The 14,827-nt window shown below is 34.6% G+C and overlaps 1 protein-coding gene across 1 annotated transcript in view; it reads right to left on the bottom strand.

Moving 5' to 3' along the window:
• LOC138701167 (beta-1,3-glucan-binding protein-like) overlaps positions 1-14,827 on the bottom strand; it is a 109,459-nt gene that overhangs the window by 20,832 nt on the left and 73,800 nt on the right. Inside the window, exon 3 of the mRNA XM_069827793.1 lies at positions 3,266-3,393. Within this exon, the coding sequence (XP_069683894.1) occupies positions 3,266-3,393 (128 nt within the window). The remainder of the gene's footprint in view (positions 1-3,265; positions 3,394-14,827) is intronic.

The raw sequence follows: 14,827 nt of genomic DNA on the forward strand, positions 1-14,827 counted from the left end.
TTTGTTACAGCTTCACTACTCTCAGCAGGATTTCAACTCTCAAATATAATATCTGTAGTAAGAGCTCAGTCACCTCGGATAACATGAAAATAACAAAATAGCAACCACGTAATTACCAATAAATGCTTTCTTATATGATTATCTAAAGGCGAAAGAAGCTTTTTCGTTTAAATGTTACAATTAGAACTCGCAGTGATATGTAAAATCTACTATACTACATACTCGTAGACCTATTCTACATGTGTATATAACGTGCATACATTTTATCTTTCCACGCTTGCATGTGGACAGCTGAGCTGTACACTGCCCCTTCCACTCTACCTCCGAGAGCGTGTTAAGATAAAATGTATGTACATAAACGTATACCATAGCGAATATTATTTCTAGGTAATACTGCGTAAGTGTTTGGTTATGCACAAATGTACATTTCGATGTAAAATTACTTTACACTTATATTTTTGTTTATATGCCTATTACTATTACCTATTTCTTAACTACTTTAGTAGTTTATTACGTATTAACATTTTTTTTCTATTTAAAATTCAGATTTATTATGACATCGACCTCATCCGTAACTTGAGCCGATTTTCCTTTAAGCAAAATTATAGTCACTTAGCATTAGACACTTGTATAAATTTTGTTGTTGTACTTTTTTCTGAAATGTATGTGAAAACACTTACACTTACAGCAACACATATTCTAAGGACAAGATTTTAAATTTATAAAATTATTTTAATCTACCCATGTACAGTATTATACATACAGCAGACGCAAAAAGATTGCGTATAACACATTGTTATTTTTGTAGCTACCTATTACTTATATAAAAATGTATTTATGTTAAATGTATTTATCAATAATTGGTTATTTTTGTATAGAAAAGTATTTCGGTATACTTCAGTATAAAATTAATTTCATTTCTAATCGTAATATCATATTTATTTTAGAAAATCGTTGTAGATATTTAAATGCATACTTCAGTAATATATTTTACATACGAGTATAAACCTAATTATGGATATACATACCTATGTGTTAATACGAGATTGAATGGACAACATGTGTAAATGTGAAATTGTAGGAATGCAGACGTTATTAATGGACAAAATTAAACTACTCCGTCAATAGACCAGAATTCCTGTTCAATACTAGATTTCCAAAATGTACAGAATTCATTGAAATCGATTAGAAATAGAGTTAATTTCATGCTTTAGAAATAAAATTACTTTTATGCTAAAGCATACAGAAGTAATTTTTTTATTGGTAGCTATAAAAATAGCAATGTGTTATACGCAATCTTTTTGAGTCTGTTGTGTGTATAATAGACTAAGACAATTCTATGAATTTTGAATCTTGTTTTTAGAAAATGTTACTGTATGAATGGAAATGTTTTCACATACATTACATACAAAGGAACAACGTACCGTGTGAATTTATTGCCTCCATGAAAATACTGGACCATTTATTCTACTTGTACTAAAAGTGCAAAAAAAACAAAAGGTCAACTGTCGAGTCATATAGCAGCATTATTATAAAGGCTGGCTGGTTTCTCTGAACACAGTAACGATTATTTATTATTAGTCTATTATTATTATTATTATCATTATTATTATTATTATTATTATTATTATTATTATTATTATTATTATTATTATTATTATTATTATTATTATTTCTGCTTACACGACCGTTAAAGTGAAACCACGACTCTTCGAAAAAGAAATTGTGGCTCTATTGATTTCATTTACAGATTCAAGAAATCACTTATAAAAATACATCCTTGAAATTGGATCTCTTTGCTGTAACGTCTGCAGTTACTTAATTCGATAAGATTAAGTTTCAGCAATTTCACAGTGTTATGCACTGAACATAATTTGTTGTGCTAATTTCGGATATGATTTCCTCGACGATCCCTCTAGATTTTCGCAAAATTTTACTTTACATTTTTTAAATACTGTTTCCGTGTATGTTTTTTGTCTAAAACCTTCACACTTTTTAAGTAACAGTTAAACTGAACGTTTTGAGGGTGGCCTAACTGCAGAATATCTTAGAATAATCTTACTTCGACAACAAAGAGCGGAGTCGTATTTGAAATATATGCTTTACAAAGAAGCAAGTATTGCTGAGCTATTCGACTCCTCATCCTGCTCGAACGGCATTTCCAACTGCTGGCTGTGTGCTCTGTTCTCGCGCTACTTCAGAGGGAAAGCATATGTAAAAGTGCAAAGTAGAGGGAGTGGCAGTGGAAGGGATGGAGATGTTTAAATAGCGGAGACACAACATACTTACGTGTTCTACAAGCTTTGTTCCGAGAGGGGAAACGCGCTCTGACGTCACAGGTTGTCCAGTTGGAAATGACTGACAGAATGCAACTGATCGTAATGTTACCATGCCGTTTTCCCATCCGGCCGGCTAGCTAAGATTTTTGTTGTTCATTTATTTAATTTCCCTCCAAGTTTTAATTCCTTCGGATCGAAAATCCTCTTACAATTTTATTTATGAACCTTAAGATCGACATTTTATATTAAAATTGCATCATCGCATAAAAACGTTTTATATTCAGAACGTAATATGTTAAACAGTTTCAGAAATAGTCTCGAGCTGATATATAACCTTCGTTAACTTCAAACAGCATGTTACGAGATATCATGGAATATCTTGTAACGTTTTCCAGGTGACTAGTATGGCAATTCCAGCTGACAGTTCATTTATCGAACTACTATTTCTGAACTGCTGTTAGTGTTTCAGATGAATCGAAGCATATGAAGCAAGTCCAGAAACTTTTCCTATTTCTATTCTGCAAAAAATTGCACTGCGCTCTGCTGCTCTTAAACAATAGAAAAACAGTTGGTTATCTCCGACCGCCTGGAATTTGTTATGACAAACTACAGTATTATTTTTTCTTTTGTTATTGCTATTGTCTGTTACTTTTAGTAGTATTTTTATTTTGTTGTTACTATAACCGATGTTAGCGAGACATTATTTTTGTTTTCGTTATTATTACCAAGATTTTTCATGTAACATATTGAAAGTCTTGCTACTAATATAATCGTTTCTTCACAATGAGTATTTCAAACATAATAATATTCAACGATTATAGTGAGTTGAACACTTCGTTATGTGTTTAATATGGTACATAATATTCCCTTGCTATCACAGTGAGAAAATAGGAGTAAATCTACTATGATTTCACACATTGTTAATTAGTTATTATAGGTAATTCCTATTATTCAGTGTAGGAAATTCTGAAATGAACATTCATTACCTGGCCAAATCCAGTCTCCCCGGGGCATTTTCGCTCGAACCTCTAGGCGGCCATGTAGAAACGAGAAGCTGTTGATTGTTCTTATCCTGGCAGATTGGACAGGCAAAACGATGTCCTCACCAGCGGCCCTGAATGGAAATAGATGCACACGTCTTAATAGTAACTTTACAATTACCGGTTTACCTTAACCGTGAAAATGCACTGGATAATTGTACATATATAGTGCGTTTGTTGTAGGAGGCACTGTAAACAGGATGCTCTTATATAACCGAATACTACAATTAATATAATTCACCACAGTCTGACTACTGCATTTAATATATAATGCATAATATACAGTAAAGTCGTCCTCAGCGGTCGAAGGTTTTGTCCGCCTTTGTATTCGACTCGATCGAAGACTGCAGACTTTTAAGAGACGATTATTATTTTTTTTCTTGTGAATTCCTACGATAGAGAAGTAAAGTTAGTGGCCTGATTATTATATTTACAGCAAAGAGCCTTGTACTTGACCGAGAGGTCTCCAGGAAAAAAAAAATGTCTTCCAGCTGTTCCTATATTTATTAATCTTCATAATTGCGAACATATCTTACTGGCTAGGGTCTCATTTAAAAACTGCAGATTTCTCTGCAAGTCAACATCTTTTGAGTCTTCAGAGAACTCTGATAAACAGAGAAAACAACCGAGGAAATATGGAGACTGACACAGTCAACATATAAATATTAGATTATTTCAAATGAAAGTCAGCCAAGGCTTACTATAGGTATCCTACAAGGAAAACTCATCTCGGACTCCTCGCGACGCGCATGATATACCCCTCTTACCCCCCCACCACTGCAGTAGGCGCGAGAACATGCTGGGAACGGGAGCATATGTCACCTGCTCGAGACAGTCACACCCGCTGATTTCTGCGCACTGAGTTCCTTATCGGATGCCTATGAGTGTAATATCGACCGATATTCGGTTTAGGTGTAATGCCAACAATGGCTATAGACTTTATATGGATAGGTATGGTTGGAATACCTGTCACTGTTGCTACGAATGAATGAAAAAAAGAAAAGAGAATAATGCAAGTTGAAAGCGTCCAAAAGTTAACAGCGTACTGTAATAATATATTACGATATGAGGTTGGGAAGTGCTCTTTACAAAATCGAGGAAAAGTTTGAAAAACGAGCAGAGCGATTTTGTAATGCAATTCACAAACGTGTATTGTACAACATTTTTGCACGATCATATTTTTAAAATTTCAAATACAATATATTTTGCATTGAAAATTTAGAGCAATATTATTCCAAAGCCTTCGCAAAACTGCACTGTAATGGTAACTAAGTAACAATAAGTGCACTGTGATGGGTCTATTTCAGTATAGTTTTATGTTATGAAGAATGGTTTCCCTAGCAACAAGTTTCTATTCTAACTTTCAAAGCCTAACAACAATAGCTGTAAATACAGAAAAAAAAACACGATCGTGTAAAAGTATTTCTTGAGCTGCAGAAAGGCATACCTGCTGAAATCCATCGCATAATGATTACAATATTTAGAGAAACATGTCTAGGAAAATCAGGTGTAAAGAATTGTTTGTGTGTGATTTTGTTCCGGCCGAACATCTCTACAGGACAATACATGACCGGAAAGCACTCAAGGTTAATCATGCCAAATTCAATTCAATGTCTTGATGCTCTTGTCCGAGAGAATTGGAAAATAACTCTAAGGCAACTTAGTTTATTACAAAGTTTGCTCGGGGTGCCAAAATATTTAACTGTTAAGCAGAAAGTCCAATGCGTGAGAATTTGCAAGAGAATCTCAGACAATATCAGGAGGAAGGTGAACAACTGATCAGCTCTTGCATCACATTGTGACAGGTGACATGTCCTGTGACATCTTTTTGAGCCATTCTCCCGTCGATCTAGAATGAATTTAAAACACACCGGATCTCCTCGCCCTAAAAAATTCGGGTTGCAAGAAAATACAGGGAAAGTTATCGTTTTTATTTTCGTTTATGGAAGTCCATTGCTAGTGTAAATTTTGGAACGTGGACAAAGAATGATCAATGCCTACAACTATACATACATCTCGAGCATTTTAGACAAATCATCAATAGTAGAAGTCCAGGAATTTTGACAAGAAGAGTGATTTTACTCCATGACGATGCTAGATCAAGAAAAAACGAGTTGCAAAGGTTTCGCTGGAAAACACTACTATAACCCTTTCACAGAATAGACCTATCTCCATGCGATTTCCATATGTTTGGAGATTTGAAGAAAATATTTTCATCGTATGTAAAATGCTGTTAAACAATGGTTCATCTGCAGGCCACAGGGATTCCATGAAGCTGGTATCCGACACCTGGTGTTGCAGTGGTAGAAGTGTGTCAACAACCGTGGCGAGTATTGAGTAGTAAGTTTAATTTATTTCTTTTAACGATGGCTGGGTTTCATTTGAACAGCCTAGTATCTTGGAGTGAAAAGTGCTCTCAAAGTGATAAGGATAAATAAAAGTCGTATCTTACATAGAATAGAATAACTATTCAATTTTTGGAAACAGTATGTTAGTTTTATGATGAACAAAGTGATTAGTTTTCATCGATTCTTTGTACTCCATATTCCCTTTATATTTCAGATTGCCACTTGCTTTTATATTGACGCATAAAAGTACTTTCTTAATGTGTGATCAACAAGACATAAGACAGCGTAGTAAATTTATTCTATTTATTTATTTACTTTATTGCTAGTAAATTTTAAATGAATACAAGTTAATACAAAGTAAGATAAACTAGCCCGCTCCTGAATGAGTAAGACTCGTGCATAGGAGAGGATTCCAATACAGACAAAAATAAAATTAAAATTGAGAGTGAATACAGATTAAAAAAAAGTTTAATATGTTTAAACCCAAATTATAAATCCAGTACAATTTTTAAAATTTTTTTTTATTAATTTGGAGGGGATTCGTGGTTGAAATAGTATTGGAATAAAATTTGTTTAATAGTCTAGGACTTTGACTCATGCTATGATAAAAAGCTGCATTGGTTTTACATTTAGGTTCAGACAAACGCAGAGATTTCGTATTTTTAGTTCTATATTTATGTATACACCTTTCAAAGTTAAGATTTCTGTGAAAATACGTATATTAATAAAATAAAATAATAAATTTATTTAATGTTGAAAACTTTGAAATGTTTAAACAACAATTTAGTTGAGTAATCTTTCTGCTTTTTTAAACAAATTTTAATACTTTTTTCTATAGTAAAATTAACGGATATAGGTTGGATTTATAATGAAAGATGAGTGGAATGGAAATATCATATGCACTTCGGTACATCATAGTAATTGGATTTATAAGTTCCACCCCAACCTATTATATTGACAACTTACAAACATCAATGCCCTAGGCGGAATTCGAACATGTCACTTCCACAAAAGATTTTAGCCGCTGCGTACACTGTGGCTGGCAGTTTCATTATTTGGGTTACAAAGTTACTCATCTGCGGACGAGATCTGGTTATATTATGGCTGAGGCAGGATGGCCTGTCTGTTAGCGTCGGATTCACGAATGCCACCTGGGCCACCTGTCGAACTTGTATAATCATCCCATATAGACCTATGTGGAGCACAATGGACTATAGCGTATCTGAGTGTAAGGATCAGCCCTTGAAACGCCAAGCAAATTTTCACCCTTCACTAATCGCCTAATCGGAATTCCCACCATGAGAGTTACAAACGCCTAGTTCTTGCCACTAGCAACTGAAAAAGTGAAAAAAAACTTCATGAAAAAGGAAGGATAATTTTTTATGCTCGTGGGTCATTTTTATTTTTGGAGACTAATTCCAACATTTGTGCTTGCAACTTAGAAAAATCACGGAAACCTAGATTAAAAAAACATGTTTTGCTTTCATAATAGAAAATACATATCTATCAACAGAATCTTCAACAAAATCAGTCTTCTTCTTACCGTGAAAGAGAGTTTAGCTGAATGTTATTTCCTTTGTTAGGCTGAAACATTTACTGTAAAAACTAGTAATATTTCTTAGCGATGATCCACCAGAAACTCCTCAACATTGGCGTCATCACTTGCTGACAAAACGTTAAATGAAGGTCGCTCAACTTTTTCTTTTCCTTGCCATCACTTCTCTCTTTATCCGTGCATTATCGCAAAAGAAAACTTATTGTTCGTCTCACAATCGTGCGCAAAGTGAATTTGCATCCGCAATGTTTGGCTTGTATCCATAAATGGCAACATATTGTGAAGAATATAAACTGCCATTAAGAAAAATTAATGACTGCATTTGTAAATATATACAAGAAGTAGTTGGGTAACTGCAATGCTACTTGTTTCCCCTCTTCTCTTCAAAAGTTTCCAAGCCATGAGCGGAAACCATAATTCGGTTGTTATCGATCTGACATTACTGCAGTTACTTCTGTGATAAAACTATTAAATACAGAAATGTTGAGAGATGGAATTATATTATAGAGGAGTGAGGAGGTTGGCTTTGCCGGGTAATATATCTAGGATACGAATATTTGCGGAGCAAATTATTTCTATATTTGACAGTAAGCACGCACAGTAATTTTCATCACTTATGAACCTCACAAAACCAAGGCTAATATCAAGATTATCAGATGATAATAAGCGTGCTATGCTACGTCATGCTGCAGGAAACATAATTTCGCCGGACATAAGAAGGTTGATGTCGGCAAAAACAAGAAAAAAACACTTCTGTATTAGATGAGAAGTCAGGAATTTAATTTGTTTTTAGAAATATGCTGTTCATATAATAAGTACATTATTAAGTAGGCCTATGTAACAGTTACATAACAATTAATTAGGTATGTCTCATTATCTAAAACAGCTAAGTTAAAGAAAATATAGGCCTAGGTTTATTATTTCTTACAGACTATTATTCATTTTTCCGTATGCACAATGTCCTGTAATTTCTTTCACTTTTGTATTGGTAAGTTTAAAACAGGAAAAGAGTGTTTTTATACTAGTTGGATTATTAGATAATTATATACAAATTAATTATATTCAAGCTATTATCTGAAACTATATAAGTTAAAGAGAAGCTATGTTTATTATTTATTGTAGCGTACTATTTTATAATTCATTGCATTTATTAGACAGGAACATACTACAAAACATGTTATGATTTCTTGTTGTCTTGTATGAATGTAACACGTTATCTATTATTTAAAACAGTTTAATTCATCTTACAGTGATATGCCAATAGAGTTCACTTTGTCCACCCCTTCTTATTCACTGCTGCTGCCTGCAGAATTGATTCATCGCAACCAGTGAGCGCTTGATCGCACGCAGAACCGTCTACGTGCTCTTGACCTTGACATCGCCGCTTTAGTCTGTCGTTCTTCCGACGGAAGTAGTATAAATTATAGGTGTAATAAACCAAGCGCTGAGCTGTGGATTCAGCAATAACGTTTCTATTACAAATCCAATAGAACCAAGTTAAATTTCCAGCAGAGAAATGGAGATTATCCCCGTTGTATTGAGACTGGATTTTGTCTCTCATTTTCTGTTTGTCCTCTATTGAACTATGATCTTGGTATAGTTCACTACATGATCAAGAAGATTGGGCCATAGTGCTCACATGAGTAGCTAAGGATAGAACGGATCGGAAAGATCAGTCCTTGGAAGTAAATCATGATGATGATGATGATGATGATGAGGACGATGACGATGACGATGATGACGACAGCGATATTAGTAACCCCGCAGGACATTTAGGCAATGCAGTTCTTCCACCTTAATAACAAGAAAACTTCCGTGCAATACAGTGTAATATTAATTATTATATAAATTATTTTTCAAGTTTTATCTGTTCCATTTTAAAAATATTTATGTGTTTTCTTAAATTGTTTTCCTCAGGGCATATTTTACTGTAATTTTATCATTGAAAGAAGAAGAGTATGGTACTTAATTTTGAAGCAGCCACCGACGTAGCTCAGGCGGTAGCGCGTTTGCCTGCCGATCAGGATTTGCGCTCAGACGTGGGTTCGATTCCCGTTTGGGTTGATTACGTGGTTGGGTTTTTTCCGAGGTTTTCCCCAACTGTAAAGCGAATGTCAGGTAATCTATGGCGAATTCTCGGTCTCTTCTCGCCAAATACCATCTTGCTATCACCAATTCCATCGACGCTAAGTAACCCTGTAGTTGATACAGAATCATTAAATAACCAAGTAAACAAAATTTTGAAGCTGGCCGCAGTGTACGTAAAGCCTAGGGTGCAGCTATAAGTCTGCAAATAATTACGATTCTGGGTTTGAATCTTACCTAGAGCATATATATTTTTGTCATTGTGATGTCCTGTGTCGTGTAGCGGAAGCTTGGAATCTCGCAAACTTCACAGCCGCATCTCATTGTCTGTCATACAAGTGTTCGATTGATGAAGAGATCAGACGTGGCCACTGCTGAGGAAGAAGTGCAAAGACGTTCAGTGTTCGTAATTTGTCGCCAATTCTTCTTCCTTTTAATTATTACCATCCAGTAAACAAATGTTATTGGCCCCAGTGATCCGTTTTGGTCGCAGGTCGTCTGAAAAAAATATCTAATTTTCTTGGTAGTCTGTAGTTTATATTATTTCAGTCTGAAATAGATACGACTTAAGGTAAAGTCGTTAAGTCGTTTCAACCTCCACTGTTAAGCCATATACTCGAAAATTACATGGTTTAGAATGCCTGAAGTGTTGTACAATATTTAGATTATAAAATTGTTTAGTTACATTCATCATCATCATCATCATCATCGTCATCATCTTTCCGTTGATAGTTTGAATCACTTTACCTGCTTCGTTCTCAAAGTTAGAGGCATTTCTGAACAGATATGAGACAGTAACAAATAGTGAAATTGTCCTGGTATGCGACCTTTGTGGTATTTGATCACTTATTAAATGAAACTGCACAAACAAAATCAAGAGGGAGTAGGGACACTCAGTCCTATGAAAGGGGACAAATGGCTATTTACCTGTCGGAGATGGTACCGGATCCAATGAACTTGCAAATAATAAATAGAGGAAGTGTTACAAATATGAAATATGGGTACAAATATGAAATAGTGTAATATACGACCTCAGAAGTGTTTTATTCTAGCGGAAGCCTTCCAAATTAATACGCACTGATGCTTTCTTTCGCGGAAAAATGTTAGTTTGCAGATAGAAGCTGAACTGTTGAAACATTTATGATTATTGCGTTTTCGAGGAAAGTGAAAATCTTGGCGGCAAGTGCTTTCCTTGAATATACATTGTTATTACTCAATATTAGAAATATTAATGATGTATATTGTTATTCCTCAGTGATAGAATTATATATATTCTTAAAGAGAAATAATCTACGTTTATAGCAATATATGTTTAATTGATTTCGTTTTAAAATTGATATGTTTTGAGGTTATGATCTACAACATCAGTGTTTCACTAATATGAAATACTAGTATTATTGGTATTCCATCTTTATAACCTGGCTTTCTGTCTCGTTACTAGTGTTGGCACCTGTAGTAAACCTCACTTCCAACAAACTTAGAAAACAGTGGAATGAAAAGGCAATGCAAGAAGCTATAAGACAAGTTAGAGAAAAGACGTGAAAGGCGATTCATCTGGATTCAGTATTACGGTTGGGAAAACACCTTCTAATGCTTGTTCTATGCTTTTCTTAGCAGAGGCCATTTTGACTTTACAATTTTGTTAATCTTGTCACTTGTTAATAGTAGGCCTATTCCATATTTGTATCTTCATTTTTATGAAGGAAATATGTTAGATTTTGAGGAAATTATTTTTCTCAAACATTTTATAACATCTTACGAACTTTTAAGTCCAGTGTGCCATTCACAGGAACATTCAGCAATAAACAGAACTATACTTTAATTCAGTATTAAAAACATGTAGGCCTAGGTTACAAAACGAAAAAACAAAATCGTATTCCTTATTTGTAACACTTCCTCTGTATACAATAAATAACTCACTTAACTCTCTTTTAAACTACACAGGCTACTTAACGTTTATTTGGCAAGGAAAAATGGATTACCCGAAGAAAGTTCTCTCCATACTCGCTTTTTCTACCATAAATTTGACAGAATATACAGGAAATAGAAGACGATATATATTTTTGGTGTTACATAAAGAATGGGAAAGAGAATGTAGAAGAAAAAAACTCTGTCCCTAATTTCGAAATAACAGTGTCCTAAATCTTATTGTTTTCGAAACAATGTGATATGTTGTGAAGTTATCTCAGGGAATCTAGACACCGAATACAATTCCTGTTGGTGACAGAATTCTAACAGTAAATTTTTATGGTGTGACTGGGAAATGTCGAAAGCGACACTAAGGTGAGAAATAATGCTTGATGATGTAGGCATCGGTCAATGACAGAAGGTAATTCGCTCGACGACGCACAATAGCGCGTACCTACAGTAAATCTCAAGGTGGCGCCCCTGTATAATAGAACGTATCACCCAACTAGACCTGTGTTTTACAGTAAGTCATCGAGATATGATTTTAAAATCTTTATCGGTAGAATTTTTATAAACATATAGCCCTGTTCTAAAGCAGTGGTTCTGAATTAGATGAATATTGCAGTTGTGCTGTTTTCAAACCAAGTGACTGTCTACGTTTGAACAATTTTATGTAGACTATGTATGTATGGTAATATCTATGCGAAGCAACTTTTTGGAGAAAATGTGTTTTAGTTAGAAAAAAGAGAGACAAATTTAGTTCTACTAACTTATATTAGGCTATAAGTGAACAAAATATGTGCCGTTGAGAGCAGAAATGGCGTAAGTCAAAAATGGGTAATGAGGGTTAAAGTAAAAATTCTGTAAAATACAATGCAAAGTAGCATTAATATTTAATTTATTTAAACTGTTAGTAGTCAGTGCATAGTACGAAGGACACATTAATTAATACTTTGCGCTGTATTTTACAGAACTTTTACTTTAATTCTCATTACCCAATTTTGACTTACACCACTTCTGCTCTCAACGGCTCATATATCTCCTGCAGCTACTCAATCTAAATGTGACGGGATAAGTCATGTCAGCAAAAATCTATTTTACGTCATGTTAAATATTTAAAGTTTTTAGCCTCAAATGTGAATCAACATCGAGCCTATTTCTAAGATTGTACTTCATATAACAACATTTCAAACATGTTTATCTATAAAATCATGCGGAACAAAATGGAATTAAACATTTAAAATTGTTTTTCTAATAATCTGGAAAAACCATAACCCAAAACTAGCCGCTGATTTCTGGCGAGCTAATTTTGGTCTTCACTCACTCTGCCTAAGATCTTGTCTCACTCCCCTCTTTCCATCTCGGGTAACATCTTAGGCAACCGTGCCCTGCTGCTTCAAAAAATCTAGTTCTGAATGTACTTTTCGACATTCCTTTCTCCCTTTTAAAGTGGTACCTACTAAACTACGTTGATCATACGGCTTCTCCCTTTCTTCTTCCTTCAATGGAACGGCGACAAACGGAGCGAGACAAATGGCGTATCAGCTTGGAGCTCACATATTTTCTTTCCCGCAACTCCAAATCCCTTTGCAAGAACGCGGCTCGTGTACCTTCTAGTTGTTTTCCCTAATTTGTAACCTCATTGTCATTGTCCAGCGTACATTATTTTAAACTGTTTTCAATGAACCGTCACGCATCAAAAGTGCAACTTGATATTCCTCAGATAGAGTTATTAATTGTACATCATCACAATCAAAAGAATTCTTTATCCATGAATTTCTAGACTTGGTGCAAGGAGGTAATTTCTGAATTCATCCTTGTTTAGTTTAACTTCTGTTGGCTACTCCTCTTCAGTGGACTCCAGATTTGTCTCGTGTTGGTATACTAGCCAGGCTATCACCTTAACTAGGTTTGCCCATAACCTGCCCATAACCGCAACTTTTTTTTTCATTGTCTCACTCTCATCTTAAACACAGAAGATATGCACACAAGTACTTTCAAGGCTAGTATTGAGAGTGCTCAGTACGCCAAAACATCAGCTATCACCATTAGGGACCGTATTTTCTCCCAGGGCGTACGAAGATAAGGTTAGTTGTACATAGACTATATTTACGTGACGTCATATTTGACGCGTGCCATAGCATCTTGTTTGTGTTAAAGTTGACATTCTGTTCATGATTCAAAACTAGACCTCATAGACTGTTTACAATGCATTATAGTGATAAAGACTAATACTACGATGATGTTTCCTACAATTTAAATTATTTGTTAATTTAATTCATTTATTTTCACTGTGTACAGTTAAGACAAAAGGCCTTCTCTTCCATTCAACCAGTATAAAAATGCGTAGCAAATATAAATAACAGCAACACAAAAAACAATGGAATGATGATAATAATAATAATGATAATAATAATAATAATAATAATAATAATAACAGCAAAATGTAGATGTGTTTAGTTACATGCAGTTCCAAGACTTAAATAATTACAATTTAGTGTTCAATAAGACGATTGATATATTAAAAATAAAAATCATATTCCACAAAAGTTATATTTGTAGAAAGATCATATTCTAGAGACGAAAAGCAGTCTCTTTGACAATCGGCTTTCGTAAGCAGTCAGTGTCGGAAGCCCCTTTATACACTATTTACAAATAAGAAGGCTATCGTATTATGAAATAAAATACCTGTCATTACAATACACAGCACTGTGCATAATTGTGTAAATAATGTTTGATCAATGTAGGCCTGCGTTGTTTATTATAGTGTCATTCATTCATTCATTCATTCATTCATTCATTCATTCATTTAGTGTTCTGCCCAAAGGCAGGTCTTTCACTGCAAACCCAGCTTTCTCCAATCTTTCCTGTTTTCTGCTTTCCTCTTTGATTTTTCATTTGATCCATATATCTTAATGTCTTCTATCATCTGATATCTTCTTCTACCTCGAACTCTTCTCCCTTTCACCATTTCTTCCAGTGCATCCTTCAGCAGGCAGTTTATTCTCAGCTAGTTTCAGCATCATTCTTTCTTCACCCACTCTTTCCAACACAGCTTTATTTTTCATTCTGTCTGTCCACTTCATACGTTCCAACCTTTTCCATATCCACATTTCAAATGCTTCTATTCGCTTCTCTTCACTTCGTCGTAATGTTTCTGCCTACAATGCTACACTCCATACAAAGCACTTTACTAGTCTCTTCTTTAGTTCTTTTTCCAGAAGTCCTTTTTCTATTTCTATTAAAAGCTTACAGTCTTTACTAAATCCTCCGAATAGATGTTGAACAGGGTAGGTGATAAAGGACATCCTTGACGTACTCCTCTCCCAATTGCACTTCCTTCTGACATTTAGTCTCCTATCCTGACTTTGACCCGTTGTTTCATATAAATATTACTGAAAAGTCTTCTTTCTTTCCAATCCACATTTATTTTCGTTAGGATCCCCATCAGTTTACTCCAATTCACTCTGTCAAAAGCCTTTTCTAGATCCACAAATACTACATACACTTCTTTATTCTTCTCTAGGTATCGTTCGCCGATTGTTCGTAGCAGTGTAATTGAATCTCTCGTACCTTTTCCCTTCCTGAAGCCAAACTGCTCTTCTTCCAACT

The sequence above is a fragment of the Periplaneta americana genome, chromosome 1 (assembly GCF_040183065.1).
Source record: "Periplaneta americana isolate PAMFEO1 chromosome 1, P.americana_PAMFEO1_priV1, whole genome shotgun sequence".
In the NCBI taxonomy this organism is placed as follows: Eukaryota; Metazoa; Arthropoda; class Insecta; order Blattodea; family Blattidae; genus Periplaneta; species Periplaneta americana.